Source organism: Heterocephalus glaber, unplaced genomic scaffold (genome assembly GCF_053883595.1).
Source record: "Heterocephalus glaber isolate CG9 unplaced genomic scaffold, H.glaber_assembly_v1.0 deba00001523, whole genome shotgun sequence".
Lineage (NCBI taxonomy): Eukaryota > Metazoa > Chordata > Mammalia > Rodentia > Bathyergidae > Heterocephalus > Heterocephalus glaber.
In genome coordinates, this window is record NW_028258327.1 from 24,132,379 (window position 1) to 24,154,575 (window position 22,197).

A 22,197-nucleotide genomic window follows, 5' to 3' on the forward strand; every position below is an offset into this window, starting at 1 on the left:
AGAAATGATAAAAATCAGTTCTAAAATACTTAAATTCTACCATCAAGTTATAGTACATTGTTATCTCATTTTTGGAATAATATTTACTAAACAATCTTAGCTCAGTCATAAAATTAGGCATTAATCACAATGCCAGGACTTTTTACTTCTATCACCAGGAAATTTTAGGGTCATCTTCCATAATAAAACAAGTTTTTATCTCTTCAAGACTTATACTAACAGAAAATAAATAAGCAACAATGCCCATTGGGATGAGGAAGCTGTATGGCCAGCCAGGCTTGTAATCCATACCCAACTCTCCCTCCATGCCTCTCTCCCATCTGACAGCCTCAGGATCCAGAATTCAAAATTACTAATTACAGTTTCTCACCAACCTGGATTTCTCAAAAATTGTCAGAAGCATGTAAATGCCATACATGTCAGGGTCTTAGCCTAGTGCCTTCCACTCCTGCTCTGAGCCACTCTTGCTTTTCAGCCTCCTGCTGGGACAGGCATGCCCATGATGCCTCAGCAGCCAGTCATGTTTGCCCAGCCCATGATGAGGCCACCCTTCGGAGCTCCAGCTGTACCTGGCACACAGGTAGTTTCTTAATGTCCACAAAAAAAGTGACATTAACTCAAAAGTATAAAACTTTCATGTGGCTAGCTCTTTAAAAGGTGTTTTTGTCTTCTGTACTGTTGATCTCTGTTACCTCAAAAACGAAAGGAGCCTAGGAGACCGATTGACAAAAATAGGAAGTTTAGAGAAAAATGGTAGAAACAACTAACTTTCCTAAGATCTCTTTATTCTTCTTTTTCTTAATTCAAAATGGTTTAGAACATTCAAACATTTAGGACATCCACAGCATGTGTCTCCCCATAAATAGGTGCTTCTGATGCATACATTACATATTCCCAGAGTTAGCCCAAGAGGTTCAAGGCACAGTCCTCCATGCTTTCAAATGTGCCCCAGGCTTGTTACACCAATAATAATGAATTTGCCAAACTGCAGAGCCTGAGGGAATGGACACCACAAAAATCCTCTTTCTTCAAACACCTCCACAAAATTGGGAATCCCCAGGGCCACCCTCATTTCAGAACAGCTGGCTATAAAGTTGAGGTTTTCAATGACCACCCTCAGATTAGACAGTTTCCTAGAATGACTCACAAAACTCAAGAAAATGCTAAATTTATAATTACCTATTATTGGAGTGAAAGGATGCAAATTAGATGCAGCTAAAGGAAGAGACAGTAGATGACAACTGGGAGAGTTCTAAGAATGAAGTTTCTTTGTCTTCAGAGATGTGTTCCCCTCCTGGAATCAGTGTTTGACAATACAAACAATATTATCAACTCAGAACAGTATTATCAACTCAGAAAGTCACTGTAGAGTTATTAAGGTTTAGGTAAAATTGATTGAATTATTGCCCATGTGTTGAAGTCAACCTTCAACTCTCTGCCTGCAGGTTAGGCTGGTTTTATTTGACCCACAAACCCAACCATCTAATCATATGGTTGGTCTGATTGCCTGACCATTCTGAGTCACCTTATTAGCATAAACTATGGAAGCCCAGCACCCTGCCCCATGAGTCATCTTGTTGGTTTAAACTATCCTGCGAGTTTCAGGAACCCACCACCAGGAATAATAAAAAACCCTCTTGTCACTCAGGAAAACATAAGAATTTAGAGAATACCTACTAGGGAAAGAAAAGGAAAACCTGTCTTTAGGTGTGGCCAAATTCCTTACTATACCATGTGCTGCCTCCTCCTTTTACAATGATGCTGAAAAACTCTGTCAAACTGCTTTGCTGCTAATACTACTAGTCATACTGATGAGTCACTTTCTTGATTCCTCTGGCAAGGTAGAGGTATATTTGGAATCAAATTGCTTTTCACCATGAGAAATTGACTTGGATAGAATCAGAACACCAAATTATAACTTTAGTAGCTACATGCTGAGCAAACTAAACCAAGCAGCTCAAATAACATTTAATGATGTTAGTAAATGGCTTTACTCCTGTGATATTTTTAACTTACCAAATTGGCATTTATATCATCATATCCAGAGCATATTTACTCTGAATTTTCTGAGTATGTTTTAATCTATCTCTAAATTCCTTCTCCATGAGTTTCCAAAATTTGCTTTCACCTTCACTCTGACTCCTCCAAAACCATAAGTAACCAAGGCAAACAAATGGTGGATATTAAAATGTGAAATGTGTTTAGAATGTGAAAAGCCCCAACCTTAGCAGTCTTACTATTCCACTGGCTTCAGGAGAGGTTTTCTGTTCTGCTTGGAACTAAGGAACCCTGCCTACCATTGTTTAGTGAGGTGTGAGGACAGTTTGAGGCCTATAGGTTGGAATAACTTTAACTTTTATGTACTTAAATTTAAGATGGATCTAATTTATTATGTTTCCTTATGGTTGAGTGTATCTGCAAATATTTAACACCTCTTTTTTTTACAAAATGAATGTTTTTGTTTTAATGAACTAGAATGCTACCGAGATTTTTAAAAATCTTATTTGGTATGCTAAAAGCTTTAGAAATAAATTAATGTAATTTATTACTTAAGGCAAATGTTTTTCTATACTATAAATTTTTTTAGACTATACCAATTTTGGCATCAATTGTTTGCTTAATTTGAAGAATAATGAGAAATAGATGATATGATAAAATACATTGTCTTAATAATTGAATTTATAGTAATCAGGGAATAGCATGCCATATTTGTATAATTTTTGTATCCTATTTGCTGTATCAAAGAAGCAACATAATTATCCTGGAGAATAAAATAAGCATTAGCTTTTATCTTCATAATACAAAGCAGTTTTTTATCACTGACTCCTGTACTATCCCATTGTTCTTTAACTGTTTGACAGTATATGATTTTCATCTCACCTAATTATTAATTATAGGCCAGTTCTTGATTTCCTTCCACATAATTTTAAGCTTTACATGTACTTGTTCTCATTATCTCTATAAAGCATTTTCTCTGTTTTACAAACAGTAATTTGACTGATAGATGATACAGTCAGTCAGTAGTTTCTAAACATAGGAACAAACCTCATACTCCTTACTTGTGGATCCTTGATTACTGAGCTAATAAAAACATCAACTCCTGCCCCACATTCCTAGATTTCTGAGATTTCCATAACTTTACAAGCAAAGAAGATTAATTAGACTCAAAGGGTGGATGTCAACTCTTACTCTAGAGAGGCTGCATGAGATTTTTTTAAGTCCTTTATCCTGACATCCCTTACAAGGGCTGCTCCCATAAGTTATTTCTGTGATTTAAGTATTGGTTACTAGCAGCAAAATAAGCAATTTCTTCCTTTTTCTGCAACTCCAGTAACTACTTCCTGGGAACTAGGCAAGTGGGATTAGGGTTTAGTGACATTTGTAACTAAGAAGCTGCTTGCTCATCTAAAAAAAACAGTGCTTCATATGTGGCTTTCACTTTAAATAATTTATATGAAATTCTAACATATATAGCTAAGAATTTTAAATAATTTCTTAAATGGCTATCTGTAAACTTTCCTTTTAATCTCCCTTCACACTCACTCTTAGAAAAGCTGTTTAAACTTTTGTATTAATTTAGTGGTACTATCTCAAAGTAAAAATGCTTTTGTATAGAAAAATTGATTGCTTTTTGTATGTCTGTTTTGCTGTATATTCATAATATCTTTATGTGACTAGTTTTTCATACCTTACCTAACTCATATCCATATTGTTCTACCAGAGTCCCCAAATTTTACTTTGGCTGAATCTGAACGTCAAGTAATTTCAAGAAAGCCAATTATTCAAAGTATATTTTACCACTCTAAAATTAAGCAACACTGTGACTAAGTAGAACAAAGTAGATTTTTTTAACTTTTAGCCATCTATTCTTCCGCATGTTTGTTTTCTGTGGTATATGTTCTGCCTAATGCTTATCTTTCTCTGTTTGCTTTCTATTTCTGCTCTTTGGAACTGGCCTTTTCCCTGTTAGCTTTCTCCAAGCCCTACATCTGCCACTCAGAGTCCCAAGAAACCTCCAGCAAAGGACCCATTAGCGGATCTTAACATCAAGGATTTCTTGTAAACAATTTAAGGTATCTTAATATAGAGCTTTTCCTGTGGGCTTGTAGTAATGACCTATGTAAGGCTTAGCTATTTCATATATTTGTTATTTCTGTATTTTAAGTAGCTGTATATAATAATAATTTGTTTAGAGTTTTAAAATTTATATCAAAACTATCTTTATCAATGATTTTTATTCAATCTTACAAATTTATAAAGCTCAGAGGGAGAGAAGCCTCCAAGTTGCCCTTTTTCTGGGAAACAGAGATTATAGTGATAAACCAAAAAGTTTCCCAAGCTACTTGATAAATTGAAAGGTTATTACTTTAGTACATGATGACTAGAATTTATAGAAGGCTAACTTTTATAATATTGCATCTAGAAATCATCTAAGAATATATTTGGCCGAATAATATTTTTGTTTTGTTTATCTTTAGTGCCTCATAAAGTAAATCTTATTGCCCTTTTCATTCCCCCGCTTTTTTTTTTTCAGTACTGAGGATTGAGCACAGGGCCTTCAAACTGAGCTACATCTCCAGCCCCTTTTTTATTTTTTATTTTGAGACAAGATCTTGCTAATTTTCCCAAGCTGGACTCAAACACTTCAATCCTCCTGCCTCAGCCTCCCAGAGTGCTCGCATTACAGGCTTTTGCCACCATGCCCACCTCCCTTTGCATTTATTTCTTCAAGAAGAATTTTAAATTTCTAATACTCTAGTTTTAAGTTTCATAAATTTCATTTATTTTATAAAATAATTTATAAAGAGCTTATGAGAAAAAAACCTGATAAATAAAGAAAATTTACTGTTAACCCCAGCACTTAACATGAGCAGCCTCTTAACAAATATTTGCTTGATAATATTGCTTTTCATTTACCTAGTATTTTTCACATCCACTTCCACGTCATTAACTCCTTTGATCTTTTCAGTAGATCAAAACCTGTGAGCAATAATAGACTAAATATTTTTTACTCTATTTTATAACTAAAAGAACTGATTAAGTGATTTGTCCGGGATCTTGCAGGAAGAATATTAGGAATGTAGAAGCTTTTGGACCACATTCTATTAGGAACATGTACTACTTTAGCTATTATCCCTTAGTGTTACTTCATCATACATCTATTGCCAACATTTATTAAAACTTTTTCTAATGCCTACTGAGGTTTTTGTCAAATATTTTTTGTGATTATTTTTCTTATGTAAGTGAAATAATGTATCATTTTAAGGCCTTGACATCTCAAGCAAATAATTTCTCCTTGTGCCCAACTTGTCTATTCCACTTTGGATTGGGCTGATGTAGACATAACTAGAACCATGAGCACTTATTTCTAAGCAATTAAAGTGTCAGGAATAAACAAGGAAACTCCATGGAGTGGCCTTTCATCCACTTCTTATTTGGTACATATTACTGTCATTGCATCCAGGAACTTTGATAAGCACCAAAAACAAAGATGTTTTAGACACCCCACCCTCATGCCCACCCCGGTCATTCATAGCCCAGAGAGAGACAGACACTGATGATTTTATGAAGAAGAGGTGCCATCATGGCTAAGTCTTGAGACCTCAAGAAAGGTTTCCTCTCACCTGCGAGGTGAGAGAAGGCATTGGGCATCCAGACTCTCTCCCTTCTCTTCTCTCACTTGATTAGCTATTTACTAAGTGTCTCACTGAGCACCATAACTGAACAGAAACAAAAAATAAAGGAAGTTACTCCCATGACACATTTTTTTATTGCCCCTTCCTAAAGTTTATCTGTTCTTAGTTGATACTGAATATCTTATTACTAAGATTGCTAATAAGTATCTCAATTTTTCAATTTTGCTGATAAAATTTTGTCTAAAATGAAACTATAAATAGAACAATTTTTTTTAAAGTTTCCAGGCTGAAATTTTAAGCTTATTTTAAAGAATTTTTAAAAGTATATAAGTACGAATTTGCTAACATAGAAATCTTTTGTGTAAAGGTGTTTGTGGTAACTGTGAAGTAAAATTTGGGAGGTAAAATGTTTAAGGAGTAAGTAATAGTCTGTTTAGTAACCCAACTCCTTTTTTCTTTACAGCTGCAATTTTTGTGACTGAATAGGAAAAATGAAATGAATTTGGAGACTTCAAATAAGATTGATGCTCAGAGTTTCAAAGTGAGCCACCAGTACCAAACCCAATGCTTACTCATAACTTCTCTTCCAAAACATGTAGCACAGCTGTGAAAGTGAACATTAGGAATGTGTACTACCTTAGCTGTTATCCCTACTTTCAAAATTGTAGTGTATTTGGGTTACTTGTGTGTTGTATGATGTAACCAATGAATGGGTGTTTCCGATGCCTTTAGTGCTTTTTTGGACCTTGCCCATGGGTGGATGGCACAGATGTTGTATGGTGAGCCATTTGGAAAGATGTGTCTGTGTTTTTGAAGGTTTTGATGTATATATACCTTTTGGACAAACCCTGAACTCTCCCCATCAATTCTCTTTTCTTCTGTATCTCTGTTACAAGCGTAATGTGATAATATCAGATAGTAAGGAAAACATTCTTAAATAGACATAACTGTTTTTGGTGTGGAGTACGTTTTTCCAACCACAGAAATTTCAACTGTTGTGACAAATGTTTATTTTTGTGGCACTGTATATGTTAAGAAATTTTATTTTAAAAACTATAAAGGTTAATGTCCATAATAAATATTTCTCCTTGAGGCAACTTTATCAAGAATGAAAAATTATATGAAAAGAATTCCATATTTCTCACTGCTATATTAAAATATATATTTTAATTATATTTGACAGGTTTTACAACTAAATTGACATATTTATTCATTCTTGATTAAATGCACTAAAAAGTAAGGCTCCATTTTTATCATGTCCATGAAAATGCAATTAGAGATGTGCTATTTAAGTGATGATGAAAGCACCCCAGATATATCTGTAATTTAAAAATTACTGCAAATATTTTTACTTCACTGTGGGTTTTATGTACATCTGTTCATTTAATATTTCTTTGTGTATTCTATAGACTAGTGTTTTTTCATCCTTCAATTGAGCTCAAAGTAGTTTTTCTTGTACCATTGTGATTAGGATTTAAACTAATTCAGAAAATTGTATCCTTTACTGTACATACTGTATTATTTGGTTTTTAATTTGTTGTCATACTGTTTGTGCTGATGGCTTGGCTTAAGATTTTGATGCATATATGAGGTCACTGTTGATCAGTGTTGCTAGTGGCTTGGCAGCTCTTTGTAAAAGTACATTGGGTTGGAAAGGCATTTGCCTATTTTTCAAATTATTTAATAGATGTATGGTACCATTTCAAAGTGATTGTATCTGAATTTACTGTGGGGATAACATACACTGTAATGGGGAAAATTACCTAAAACCAATTTCAAAATGGCTTTTCTTTGTATTTCAGTTTAAAAACCCAGTGCATGTACGCCCTCTGAGATGCAATAAACACCTTAAACAAAGAAAATGCAAAAGTAACTTTTCTCTATTTGATAACATTTTAGGGAAAAGATCTGTGGCAAATGACATGCACAGCATACACAACATACTGAGAATTTTTAGATATTCGAGTTCAGAAATGCTATCTATCCCAGTATAGTTTCAGTTATTTTACAATAAATTTTATTTTTTAAGTTTAATTTTATTGGTACCTTTTAGGTATACAATATAATGACATTCATCATTGGAAATTTGCACCTTTACATAATCTCTCTTGGTTCTTATTTTTCCCTGCTCCCCTACCCTCCCTTCAACCCCTCCATCCCTCCATATTTACAAAGACTTTGTTTCCATTGTTTCATTTTCTCATATTCCGTTCCCTTTTTCCCTACCCCTACCCCTCCCACTTCCCTTCCCCTTTTCCCCTTTTCTTCTTATTTTACATTATCTATTATACCTTTTGGTCCTTATTTACACTTTTAGTTTCTCACACTAGAGAAACTATTCAGTATTTATACATGTGTGTCTTATTTATTTCAGTTAAGAGTATTGTCTCAATGTGCATTCATTTAGCTATAAATATCTCTAATTTCTCGTTTTTGATGGCTGAGTATACGCCATTTTCTTTATCCAGTCTCCAGTTGATGGCCATTTGGGCTGTTTCCAAATTTTAGCTATTACAAATTGTGCTGCTATGATCATGGGTGCACATATATCACTGTGGTATGATTCTTTTAATTCTTTGGGGAAGATACCCAGCAGGGGAATAGCTGGGTCAAATGGGACTTCCAGTCCTAGTTCTTTGAGGTATCTCCATACTGATTTCCACAGTGGTTGCGCCAGTCTACACTCCCACCAGCAGTGGAGCAGGGTTCCTCTTTCCCCACACCACCGCCACCATTTGTTATTGGTTGATTTCATAATAACAGCCATTCTTTCTGGAGTGAGGTGGAATCTCAGCACTGTTTTCATTTGCATCTCTCCAGTGACCAGTGATGTTGAACATTTTTTCATATGTTTATTTGCTATTTCTACTACTTTGTCTGAGAAATGTCTGTTCATTTCAGATGCCCATTTTTGGATTGGCTCTTTAAATTTGGGAGGTCTGATTTTTTTTTATGTTCTTTATAGACTCTACATAGTAGGCCTTTGTCTGAGGAAGAGCAGGTGAAGATTTTTTCCCACATTGTGTGTTGTCTCTTCACACTGTTGGTTTCTTTGCTTTGCAGAAGCTTTTTAGTAAGAAGAGATCCCACTTGTTGATTGTTTGTGCTAGTTCATGGGCAACTGAGGTTTTGTTCATAAAATCTTTTCCTACACCGATGTCTTCGAGGGTTCTACCTAACGTGTGTTCCACTCGCTTCAGCTTTTCTGTTTTAATATTTAGATCTTTAATCCATTTCTATTTTAGTTTAGTGCATGGTGAGAGATATAGGTCTAGTTTTAATCTTGACAGGTTGAAACCCTTTTTCCAGCACCATTTATTAAAGAGGCTACCTTTCCTCCAGTGAGGGTGTTTGGCTCCTTTGTCGAAGATGAGGTGGCTGAGTGTGTCTAGAGTTGTTTCTGCATCTTCTAATCTGTTCCACTGATCTTCAGGTCTGTTTTTTTGCCAGTACCATGCTGTTTTTATCACAGTAGCTTTGTAGTATAGTTACAGTTTGGGGATTGTGATACCCCCTGCCATGTCTCTGTTACGTAGAATTGCTTTTGCTATTCTAGGTCTCTTCTTGCTCCAAGTGAATTTTTGGATTGTTTTCTCGAGGTCTCTGAAGTATGCTGGTGGGATCTCAATTGGAATTGCATTAAATCTATATAGCAGTTTTGGAAGTATGGCCATTTTTACTATATTAATCCTTCCTACCCAGGAGCAGGGGATGTCTGTCCATTTTCTGATATCATCTTCAATCTCTCTTTTCAGAATGCCATAGTTTTCAGAGAAGAGGTCTTTGATTTCTTTCATTAGGATGATTCCTAGGTATTTCAGTTTTTTGGATGCTATTGTGAAAGGAATTATTTGCCTTATTTCTCTCTCAGTCTGTCATTGGTGTAGAGGAATGCTATTGATTTTTGTGTGTTAACCTTGTAACCAGCTACTTGACAGAATTTGGTTATTAAGTCTAGAAGACTTTTGGTGGAGTTCTTGGGGTCTTCTATATACAGTATCATGTCATCCGCAAATAATGACAATTTGACTTCTTCATTACCTATCTTTATTCCTTTTATTTCGTTCTCTTGTCTAATTGCCGTGGCTAATGTTTCCAGAACTATATTGAACAAGAGTGGTGATAGTGGACATCCTTGTCTTGTTCCTGATTTCAGTGTGAAGGATTTCAGTTTTTGACCATTTAGTATGATATTGGCTGTTGGTTTTTCATAGATGGCTTCTATCAGTTTGAGGTAGAGACCATCTATTCCAATTTTATGTAGGGTTTTTATCATAAATGCATGTTGGATTTTGTCAAATGCTTTTTCTGCATCTATGGAGATAATCATATGGTTTTTGTCCTTGGCTCTATTGATATAGTGTATTACATTGATTGATTTGCATATGTTGAACCATCCCTGCATCCCTGGGATGAATCCCACTTGGTCAGGGTGTATGATCTTCTTGATGATCTTCTGCATTCTATTTGCCAGTATCTTATTAAGGATTTTTGCATCTATGTTCATTAGTGGGATTGGCCTATAGTTTTCTTTTTTGGTTGGATCTTTCTCTGCTTTTTAGATCAAGATGATGCTTGCTTCCAGGAATGAATTCAGGAATATTGCTTCCCTTTCAATTTCATTGAAGAGTTTAAAGAGTATTGGCAGTAGTTCCTCTCTAAATGTCTTGTAGAATTCAGTGGTGAAGCCATCAAGACCCAGGCTTTTCTTAGTTGATAAGTTTTTAATTACATTTTCAATTTCATTGATTGATGTTGGGTTGTTTAGAATTTCTAGGTCTTCTTCATTCAACTTTGGTAATTCATACATGTCTAGGAATCTGTCCATTTCTTCTGTGTTTTCCATCTTATTGGCATAGGTTCTCAAAGTGTAGGTCCTGATGATCCTCTGGATTTCTTCTGGGTCCATTATAATTTCATCCTTTTCTTTCTTAATTGCATGGATTTGGGCCTTTTCTTTCCTTTTCCTGATAAGGTTGGCTAAGGGTTTGTCAATTTTGCTGATTCTTTTGAAGAATCACCTCTTGGCTTCATTGAGTTTTTGTATCATTCTGTTAGTCTCCATTGCATTGATTTCTGCTCTGATCTTTATAATTTCCTCCTTTGTATGAGGTTTGGGTTTGTCCTGCTCTTCCTTTCTAGAAGCTTGAGGTTCAGCATCAGGTTGTTTAATTGGGCTCACTCTGTATTCCTAATATGAGTTTTCACTGCTATGAATTTCCCTCATAAGACTGCTTTCATTGTGTCCCATAGATTCCAATGTGTTATATTGTCATTGTCATTTAATTGAAGGAACTGTCTGATTTCTTGATTTCTTCTTTAATTTCCTCTGTGACCCATTGGTTATTCAGAAGTGTGTTGTTCAATTTCCATGTGTTTATGAAATTCTTTTGCTATTGCTCTCCAATTTCATTGCACTATGATCTGATAATATTTGGGGGATAACTTCAATTCCTTTGCACTTACTTGAATATGTTCTATGAGTGAGTATGTAGTCTATTTTGGAAAACAACCTGTGTGCAGCTGAAAAGAATGTGTATTCTGATTTTGTGGGTTGGAACACTCTGTAAACATCTGTTAAGTTCATTTGTTCAAGAGTTTGATTGAGTTTTAGCATTTCATTGCTTATTTTTTGTCTAGCTGATCTATCTATATGTGACAATGGGGTATTCATGTCCCCCACTACTATTGTATTAGTGCTTATATGATTTTTCATGTCCATTAATATTTGTTTTATATGGTTGGGTGCACTAGTGTTTGGTGCATAGATATTTATGACTGTCATCTCTTCCTGTTGGATTGTTCCCTTTACAAGGATGTAATGTCCTTCTTTGTGTCTCCTAATCAGTGTGGTGTTGAAATCCACTTGGTCTGCAAAGAGGATAGCTACTCCTGCTTTTTTGGGGGTTCCCATCACATGGAATATTGTTTTCCACCCTTTAACTTTCAGTCTATGAGTTTCTTTTTGAATTAAGTGTGTTTCTTGAATGCAGCATATTGTTGGATTTTGCTTCTTGCCCCATTCTGCCAGTCTATTTCTTTTGATTGGTGAGTTGAGACCTTTAACATTGATGGTTATAACTGATACATATTAACTTATCATTGTCATCACTTTTTCTTTTTGTTGGATTATCCCCCTTTGCATTTAATTTCTTGTTATGCCCAATGGATTCATTCTGCTGGACTTCTGGGGTTGTGATCCTCATTGTGTTTTCCTAGGATATTGTCTAAGATTTTTTGGAGTACTGGTTTGGTATTCATGAAGTTCCTAAGGTGCTCTTTGTCATGAAAGTATCTTATTTCTCCATCAATTTTGAAAGATACTTTTGCAGGTACATCAATCTGGGTTGGAGGGTGTTTTCCTTTAGGGCTTGGAATACATTACTCCAAGCTCTTCTTGCTTTGAATGTTTGCATTGAGAAGTCTGCTGTGATTCTGATGAACTTTCCTTTGCATATGATTTGTTTCTTTTCTCTAACTGCTTGTAGAACTCTATTCTTCTGTTGGGTTTCTGGAATCTTAACTATTATATGCCTATGTGTAGTTTTTTTTTTTTTTATCAAGGCTATTTGGAGTCCTATATGCCTCACTTATCTCTATGTCAAGTTCTTTTCCCCTCCTTGGGAAGTTTTCTGCCATCACTTCTGTGAACAGGTTTTTTATGTCATCTGCACTCTCTCCTGTTTCTTCATTGACTCCAATCAGTCTTATGTTACTCTTCTTTGCATCATCCAGCAGCGGCTGGATTGATTTCTCATGGTCCCTTACAATTTTAAAGCAATTTTTCTTTTCCTGGTCACTAATTGCAATCTTATCTTCTGTATCTGAAATTCTGTCCTCACATTGGCTCCTTCTGCTGCATAAACTTTCAATGGAGTTTTTAATCTCCTGGAAATCTGTTTGCATCTGTTTAATGGATTCCATTTGTTTCCTATGTTGGGATTCCATCATGTTCCTCAGGTCCTCTATTTTTTTATCTGTGTCCTCTCTGGATATATTAACCATGTCTTACACTATTGGCACAATCTCTTTGTTATCTGAGAAATTATTTCTGATTTCATTTTTCCCAGATCCTCTTTCGTTGCCAGTTCAGGGAGTCCTGGTGGTTGAGTATCAGTGTGTTCCATCTTGTTTCCCTTTGGGATTGCTGTAGGTGATCTGAAAGTCTGGTTTTGAGGCTTGTTTATGTATCTTCTCATTTCAATGAAGGCAGGGTGTTGCTGCAGGCACCCCTGCGGCTCACCTTCTCTGCGCTGGGAGCAGTGATACTGCAGCCTGGAAGCCTCCTCCTCTGCCTACAATAAATTTTAAAGGAGAAAAAGCAACTTTAATGAGCTGTCACTAAGTTTGTGATCCCATTGCTGCTGCCAACTAAACTGAAGTTCCATATTCTAAAATACATGTTTACTTTTAAGGTAAAGTTTCTTTTAAAACATGTAATTAAAGTCTTGTAATAGTTTTCATAAGAATCTTCCTTAGAATATGAAAAATAATATGCCTTTAAATTCTAGTTTATAAACATACTTGCATGCACATTACTCTTACACAAATTCTAGGTTAGTCTATTTTAATAAAATTAAGTGACTTTAGCCCTATAGCTAGATTGTTATAACATCTCAAAAAGTAGTCCAGTACTGGGGCTGAATGGGATAGCTCAGTGGTGTAGTGCTTGCCCACCATGTGCAGGGCTCTGGATTCAGTAATCCCCACCACTAGGAAAAGAAAAATCCAATCTCAAATATAAGTATTTCCCATATGAAGTATATTTTTGTGTCTATTTTTAAATTGCCTTTCCCTTAGTTACCTGGGATTTACATCTTGAAATTGTGATACAGTTTTTTTTTTCATCCTGGCATTGAACCCAGGGCCTCTCACATGCATAGTCTCATACTTTACCACCTGGCTACACCCTCCAGCCCTGTTTGTTTGTTTTTCTGTTTGTTGTTTTTGAGGCAGGATCCCACTAAATTGACCATGCTGGCCCTAAGCTCATAATCCTCCTGCCTCAGTGTCCCAAGTACCTGGGATTACAGGTATGTGCTATCAAGTGTGGCATATAGTATGTCTTTATAGATTTCAGTTTAACTAGATATTGTTTTGTGGTCACATAATAAAATTTGTTTTAAATTATAAAAAATTTTAAGATTAATATTGCACTTTTATTAAGCTGATTTTCTTCATTGAATGGCTCATGCAGTATAAATTCTTATGAGCTATATGAATGTTAGTTTAAAGTCAGACATTAGGACTTTGTTTTGGTAAGATTATGTCCATGTAAGAGTGGTCTTTGTGAGATACTGGATGATGTCCTCTAGGTACTAAAAAAAATAACCTCCTAGGGTAATTTTTAGGACAGGTCCAGTTTACTCATGGTGCTCTTCCACCTGGTGAGTGTTTAGATACTGTCTTTACCCACCTCTCTGGCCTCACATCTGCCTCAGCCCTCCCACCACATGCCTCCACACAATTCATGCACATAGTTCCGTGTATGACCACAACTAATCCAAAGGGATACCAGGCACTGTGCTGGCCCACACAGGGCCTGCTGCTTGAAATTTCCTTCCTGACTCTGCCAGGACTCTACATGCTACCTCTACCCTCTACATTTTCCCCAGAGCACAACCCTCACCCACCTTGTGGTACTAAACATATTGCATTATAATCAGCAACTGTCAACTGCTGGGCCATTCTGAGCCTCAAAGGCAGGAAATATCTCCTCCAGTTTCTTAATGACTGGGACTTCTGGAGATGCCAGGTAAGCACATGAGGAATGAACTCAAGTCTGTCAGTTCTTAGAGGTCTCCACTGATCTGAACACTGGTGGGCTGTTTATTTCTCATTATTAAAAAATAAGCTTCATATAGTGCTTTTGTTTCCAAATGTTAGTAGAGTTGTTTTTTATTTATTTTTAATTGAAAAATCATAATTACACATATTAATGGGATATATAGTGGTATTATGATATACATATCCAATGTGGAATGATTAAATCAAGCTAAGCAATATATCCATCACCTCATAAACTTATTTTTTGCTGAGAAAACATTTAGAATTTATTCTCCCATAGTAAGTATATGAGACAATACATACATAGTTCTTAATTTAGCCATTCTGCAGTGTATACATATTTCAAAACATCATGTTGTATACAGTAAATTTATATAATTTTTATTTGTCAATTTAAACATTAAAAACCAAAACCAAAAAATATTCTCTTAGCAATTTTTTTTGGGGGGTCCCAGAGATTGAACTTGGGTCCTTGCACTTGCACAGCAGGCAGCGAAACCAGTGAGCTAAATCCCCAGCCTCTCTTAGCAATTTTAACATGTGCAGTACATTATTATTAACTAAAGTTAACATGCTGTGCAATAGATCTCAAAAACTTATTTCTCCTAAACTGAAACTTTGCATTGTTTGATCAACATCTTCCCATCCTTACCTCCCAGCTTCTGATAGTCACCATTCTACTTTACTTATGTGAGTTTGACTTCTTTTTTATTGTATATGTAAGTGACATTATGTGATACTTTTTCTTTGCCAGGCATATTTCACTTGCTGGATCATGTGGTTCTATTTTATTAGTTTTAATAGTTCTTTGCACATTTTAATAGTATTTACACCTATTAAATACTCATCCTGATTTAAAGATTTGAATCATTTTGTATATGTTGTGATGATTGCAAGGGTATAACTGTCTATGAACATTATAGCCTCACAGCCACCATTATTTGTTGAGCAGTTTTCTAAAATCCTACCTCTAATGCCCCCACTTTATTTTTTTAAGTGACTCGGGCTTATGTAGGAATGTGTGTCCTGCCTCAGACTACACAGAAGGGAATCTCTGTTCAAACACCCACTGTTAGCTTAGGCAAGGAACTAAACTTCTCTAAACTGTAGTTTTCTCATCTGGGGAATGGGGAACATTTCTATCTATGTATGCATTATTAAGTGAGATAATGAGTGGAAAATTCTTGGCACAAAGTAGTGCTCAGTAAATATTGCTGGTTTAAAAAAAAATATTGTGGTTATTTTTACTATAGATTTTGTTCTCTTTTTTCCCCTTAATTGTAAGACTACTAAAGGATAAAAGAGACAAAAGTATTAAAATAGTAATTGATCATAATATTCCTTAATAAGTCACAGTCACCAGGAGTACTAAATGTGCTTTGAAATATAGTAAATGTGTCCGTTCCACAGATAAACACATTTATTCAACACAGAGCAGGCATGTTGTACCACCAGTTGGGAAATGGTGTCTGGACCAGGCACAAACAGCCTCCAGCACAGAGGTACACTCCATTTTCTGGAACCTCCTTCTTTGACACAGTTCCCAATATCTAATGACAGCTTAAAAACATAAATAAATGGTAATAATGGATGCTTTGGGCCAGTGACAGAATTGAAAGTGTTCCTACTTAGAAATCAAAAGTTTAATGAATGAACTGTATTGACAGTGATGTTTTTAACCAAGAACTATTTAGTGATGATGTAGACTGATATGAGAGATGCTACTGAAGATAAAAATATCTAGAGTTAACATAACAGTGTGGTGCAGCTGCAGCCATCAGAGTTGGAGGATGGAGATAATTTTGAGCAAGTCTGTGCTACAAGAACTACAGCATGGAACAGCAGCAAGGCCTATAGACAGCAACCCACAAAGGAGCAGAGCCCTACAAAGATGTCCTTATTGGATGAGGAGAAAATCACCTTTTAATGGTCATACTCTGTTGATAAACCAGTATTTAACAGTAGATTATCTTCCAATAGCCTACATCATATGGTTCATCTCTCTCCTTTGGTGCAGGAAATATCTTTGGGGTATGTTAACTAATTTTATTACTCGTAATTGTATTTTTTAAGCCAAAACAAGAAATTAAACCTTACAGTCTGAAATGGTCTATAAATAATGTCCCAAGAAAAGCTGAAGTTACTTTTTAAATCATCTGAACTTTGGGACATGTGGATTTTAAACTTATTGAAAAACAGGAAATGGAATTATGATTGTGTATATAGTATTTCACCTATAAATTTAGGATCAGATTTTTACAAATTCTCTCACATCTCTCATATCTCTCAAGGTAAAAAAATTATGGCTTCAAAGCTAAATTGTAAAAGAGCATTTCATTTAGAGCAGAAAAACAAAGGTACAGTTGATATTTGTCAAAACAAAATATAATTACTGGTTATATGTTAATGAGTTTATAGAACCACATAATTTTTAAACTTTTTTGTCACTGCTTTAAGTATGGGTGTTATCAGGCTTTTAATGGAAATATAGCACTTTTTAACATACACGTCTAAGAGTGAGTTCATTATCTTCTTCTCATGTCTAGTTTTTGTATCTTGATCGTGGTCTCACCACCTAGTCTCCCCAGCCGGGAGTTTGGGTGGCATGACACCCTCAACTCTGTCTCCTGCATTCAATAGCCACATAATATACCAAACATTCTGCTGTTTGTGTGTTTCACAAATCGCCTTCTCCTGCCATTCTCATTGCCATTTCCTTAGCTCAGCAGCTCCATCAACTTCTTCATTGGGCTCTTTGTCTCTGATCTGTATCCAAACTCACCCCAGCCCAGCCTAAATGGTGCTGCCAGAGGGCTTCCCTCAAAATCCTACTTGACTGTGTTATTCTAACTTTAAAAATTGCATCAACGTCTGCATGTTATAGGATTCCATTGAAGGCCATCCATAACCTAGTGCAGTGGTGCCAAACCTATGGCACACATGCCACAGTGGGCACACAGAGCCCTCTGTCACCACACAAGCCAAGTCGTCCCACCAGCCAAGCATCAGATAAGTTTTTTTCTAAACTAAACCTCAGTATCAGGTTTAATTGCAGGGTTGGCACTTCACAATAAATAAGTGGGTTTTGGGTTGCAGTTTGGGCACTTGGTCTCTAAAAGGTTCACCATCACTGACCTAGTTCAAATCTAATTTGGAAGCCTCGTTTCTTGCCATCCCTTACCACTAGGGGGCACTAATTTCCTGTAGCAATTTCAAAATACTGCGCTAAATACACTGTGTAGTCACTTTTTCACAGCTTTTTATAGGCTATTTCTTCCCTGAGGACACCCTCTGTTCTCCTGTGATAGGGTAGCAAGCTGCAACTCATTCTTCAAAACCCAACTTGTTTTGATCCCCAGTACAAAAAAAAAAAAAAACCAACTTGTGTCACCTCTTTTAGGAAATCTTTCTTTTCATCATACCTGTCTATCCTGATAGAGCTGATTCTTTTCACTGTCCTTATAAATGTGCCTTATAAATATTTACTTTTTCTATATGTGTATCTGACTTCCTTACTAAATTGTGAATTATTTGAGGAGAGGTAGAATGTAGAACTTAAATCTGTATCCTAGGTGCCTAAGATTGAACTCAATAAAAGTTTGTTGAACTATATTTATCTATATTGTGGAATGGATTATAAAAAGCAAATATAGTATCTAATTTCTAGGAAGTAAATAAAATTGAGCTTTGTCTTTGATTTTTAAAATAACCAAACACTTAAGTGTTCTATAATTTTACTCATTTCTCAGAGAAAAAGTATTATAACAGTTACTACTAAAATTTATTTCCATTTTATATAAATACTGAAAAAAGTGCTGTGTACATATTTGATAGTTTACACCACCGCTCTTCTCCCCAAACTATTTAAAATAATTTACTAGGGAAAACAACCAACCTAGAAGAAAAAGACAACCATCAATGACAAGACAGCTGCAGGAGATTGAGAGAACAATTCACTTAGAAAAGATAGCCTATGACAGGAGCCTATCTATTGCCAAGCCTTGGCTGATAATACAGTGGTACCTCTGTTCGCAAACTTAATTTTTTCCATGATTCTGGTTACTTGAATCATGGAACAAATTCTGCAACCAGAATCATGGGAAGAATTAAATTCGTGAACCGAGGTGCCACTGTAATTACTTAGAGACTTTAATCAAACACGGATTTGTGAGCACCACTCTTAGGGATTCCAGGGCCAGTCTTGGTGGGGCTCTAGAACCTGGCTTTCTAAAATAATGCTTTTCAGTGATGGCAAACCTATGGTATGCATGCCACAGCAGGCCATTTGATATCATTGAAAGATTCACGGTCACTGCTCTAAGTCATTTCTGTAACAGCCAAATTTGGAAGTCAATAGGTGAAGGGAAATATAAATTCACTGAGCCCACAGTATGTTGTTCTATTTGAATGTTATATGTGGTTCTACAGAAGAGAGGCTTTCTAAATAACAATTGGAAGACCACAGAGTATTTTGCCTAAGTTTTGAGAAAGTTACTAATCATAAAAAGGTGGCCCTATGACATTAAGACATACTACTTTCCACCAAAGCCCCCTGGCTGTCATTTGGAGGTACAAATGCTGCTATTTGGGCTGGGGATGTAGCTCAGTGGCACCATGCCTGTCTGCCAAGCACAAGGTCTTGAATTCAATCCCTGGTACCGAAAAAACAAACAAACAAACAAACAAACAGATGCTATTTGTGGGCCAATGACAGCTCAGGATATCCGTTCATAGAACCACATCACTCACATACTGGCCTACAAAAAGAGGCACAACTGCTCATTTGCTGGGTGCAATAGTGTCATTTATTTTCCCAAGCCACAAAGAAAGCCTTTTAAGTAAATGTTCAAAGTGCAGTGGCAGAATACAAAAATCATTCCCATCTCAAAGATACCACACTTCTACTTTTAGGCAATTGTTTGATAAAGTGATACTTTGGCAATAGAATCTAAGCATATTCTAATCTTTAAAATGAAAAATAAACAGCATTTTTGATATAGATATAAAGATAAATTAAGGTTAAGATAAAGATATAAAGATATTAAGATATAAAGAAAATATTTTAACAGTGGTGTCTTCTATGATTATTAACTATAAATTTCTCTAACTGAACCAAAGTAGTCTTAAGGAAAAACAATCATGTGTCCTCAACCTTCTCTTTGGTACTGTATACTCCAGTACATTCTATTCTTCTGTCCCTTGAGTTTATGTTGATTTGTGATCTGGAATCTGGGTTCAGAGTAGTTTAAATTCTAAGTAAAGCAAAAACTGTAAAAAAAGCAAAATGTTTCAAGTCCCATTATTATAGATAATAGATAGGTAAGTTAATTAGATATCTTGTTGGCAGGTAGACAGGGCCTCCCTTAAGGCAACTCGCAACAACTGTTTTGTCTTACACTAGGAAAAATAGCAATCAGTGACTTGCATTTGTGTTTTTACTCATTAACTAGAATATGAGACTATTTTAGCCAGCCTTTCTCTTCATTCATGCATGCACAGAAAGTTGATAAAGGTGCCTTTACTATGTTGCTTGTGGCTGCTAAAAAGACCTTTGAGTTTCAAATACTTGGTGAATTTAAAATGGACCTTAAGGAAGTAGCCTTGTCTTGCTAATAAAAGTTGCCTAAATGACTGGATAGATAACAAAAGTTTCTCAGCGCTTTCTCTGCCCTAGGGCCCAGGGCAGAATCTCTGACTTACCATCTCTGGAGGTAATCTCTTTTGCAGAAAAAGTGCCCTAATTTGACTGTTGACTTATTTTCCTCTCTCCTTCAAGAAACTAGATAGCAGTGGTTTAAATCTCTTGGTTTGCTAACAATACTTCCTTCTCTAAACGTGATTGTTATGGCTGAAGTCAATTATAACTTGCACTTTAAGAATACCTACTGGAGTAAGGATATGAGTTACCTGAGGAAGATAAGATCACACACTGGTAAAGGGTAGACAGTCCAGTCTGGTTTTTTCTGGTTCTCTGTCCAGATGGTAGCTACCTACCCTGGAGTGGTATAAACCTTGGGGGATGCCCTAGGGGGCACAGGAATCAAATAAAAACTTATGGGATGCCATATTTGCTTCTCTTGTTTCAAATTGGGACTCTATATCTGAACCTCTTACTCCTTTGAAATATATTAAGGAGCAATTTAATATTTCTCTACACCTGCATATGGTGGGCCTTCCTCCTAAAGCCAAGTACACAGAGGAAAGTACTATGATGCTATCTCACAATTAGAATTATACTGTAAAAGAGAAAAAATGGTCAAAATAATCTTATGTTGAGATTTTCTTGACATTAAGAAATAATTCTTGCTTGTGTTCAAATAGAAATGTGGGCCATAGAAAAATGAGAGACACCCCACCCTTAAGTCATTCAGTACCTCTAAGCCTGAGGCTACTCCTCACCCTAACCACCAGGTGCTGAGGGTGGAATTTCTAGGCCAGCTATAATTAATCTCCATGAGGCTATATCCATCCTTAGCTAAGTTGTTCAGGTCCTTCAAAGACAACATCCCTTGCAGGAAGTAAATGGCAAATATGGGATTACCTGTGTTTATGTCTTTTTCTCTCAGTAATCTTAGACAGACCAAATGAGACTTAAAAGTTTTCAGATGACCCTGATATGTACATTGAGGTCTTTAGAGGACTTACTCAGACCTATGAACTAGATTAAAAAGATGTAATGTTGCTCTTAAATCAAACATTGATTTCTAATGAGAGACAAGTAGTATTACAAGTTGCTGCTACATATAGAGACAGATATTTTAATTTTGGAAGCTCAAAAAGACAGGCAGCCAGGGCAACAACTGGTTTCTACTAGAACACAAGCAGTTCCTATACAAGATCCCCACTGCCAATCAGATAGGAGATTAGACATTTTCAGGCACATATTCTTGAAGGTCTAAGAAACATGAGTGCTAAGTCCTCTAATTATTTTAAATTGTCAACTATCAAGAAAAATAGGACATCCCTACATCCTGATTTGATAAAAGGAAGTACTATAGATTTTCCCAAGTCACAGTCTTGCAATATGTAGATGGTATGCTACTATATGCCCCCTCAGAAGAGCTTTCTAGCCAAGACATCTGCTCTGCTGAATTTTCTAACAGGCAGAGGTTATAATATTTCTAGATCTAAGGCACACCTTTGCAGCCTTGAGGTAAAATATTTAGGCCTTATTATATCTAAGGGAAACCAAAGACTGGGGAAAGGAAAGAATTAAACCAATTCTTTCCTTTCCACAGTCCAAGACTCTAAAACAGCTAAGGAGAGTCCTGGAAATTAAAGGCTTTTGTGGCCTTCAGATAGCAGGATATAGTGAGATTGTGTGACCCATCTATTAGCTTATAGAAAAACCCAAAAGACAGACAAGTGGGGACCTCATTCCCAGACCGCACTCTAGAAGTTCAAACAAGCACTTCTAAGTGCCTAACTACAGGACACTGTTTCAGTTTGTATGTTAATAAAAGGTAAGACATGGCTTTGGGAGTGTTTCTACAACATCAGGGAGCTGCTCAACAGCCTGTAGGGTATTTCAATAATAAATTAGATATTATAGATTCAGAGTAATTCAATAAAAGGGTAAGCCCTAAACAATATAGTTAGAACACTTTCATTCTCTTTCAAGAGGCAAAAAGCAGCCATTTGGGTTCTTTGCTTATTGGTTTGATTTTTTTGCTTGGCAATGCGGTAGGAGTAAATCATAGCTTTTGTCTCTGCAGACATGTTTTGCTAAGGATCGCAGATCCACTCTGGAAAAGCTCCTAATCTTAATTGTCCT

General features: G+C 36.0%; 1 protein-coding gene across 26 annotated transcripts in view; it reads left to right on the forward strand.

The window, feature by feature from the left end:
• Positions 1–7,505, forward strand: part of Snap91 (synaptosome associated protein 91) — a 124,896-nt gene extending 117,391 nt beyond the window's left edge. For 25 of the 26 annotated variants that reach the window (XM_087188090.1, XM_087188085.1, XM_087188083.1 and 22 more), the window contains 3 exons: positions 476–580; positions 3,971–4,073; positions 6,100–7,505. In XM_087188090.1, coding sequence (XP_087044216.1) covers positions 476–580; positions 3,971–4,063 — 198 coding nt within the window. In that variant the 3' untranslated portion in view covers positions 4,064–4,073; positions 6,100–7,505. The remainder of the gene's footprint in view (positions 1–475; positions 581–3,970; positions 4,074–6,099) is intronic. The other variant, XM_087188091.1, reaches the window with a different exon arrangement.
• The last annotated feature ends 14,692 nt before the right edge of the window (positions 7,506–22,197 follow it).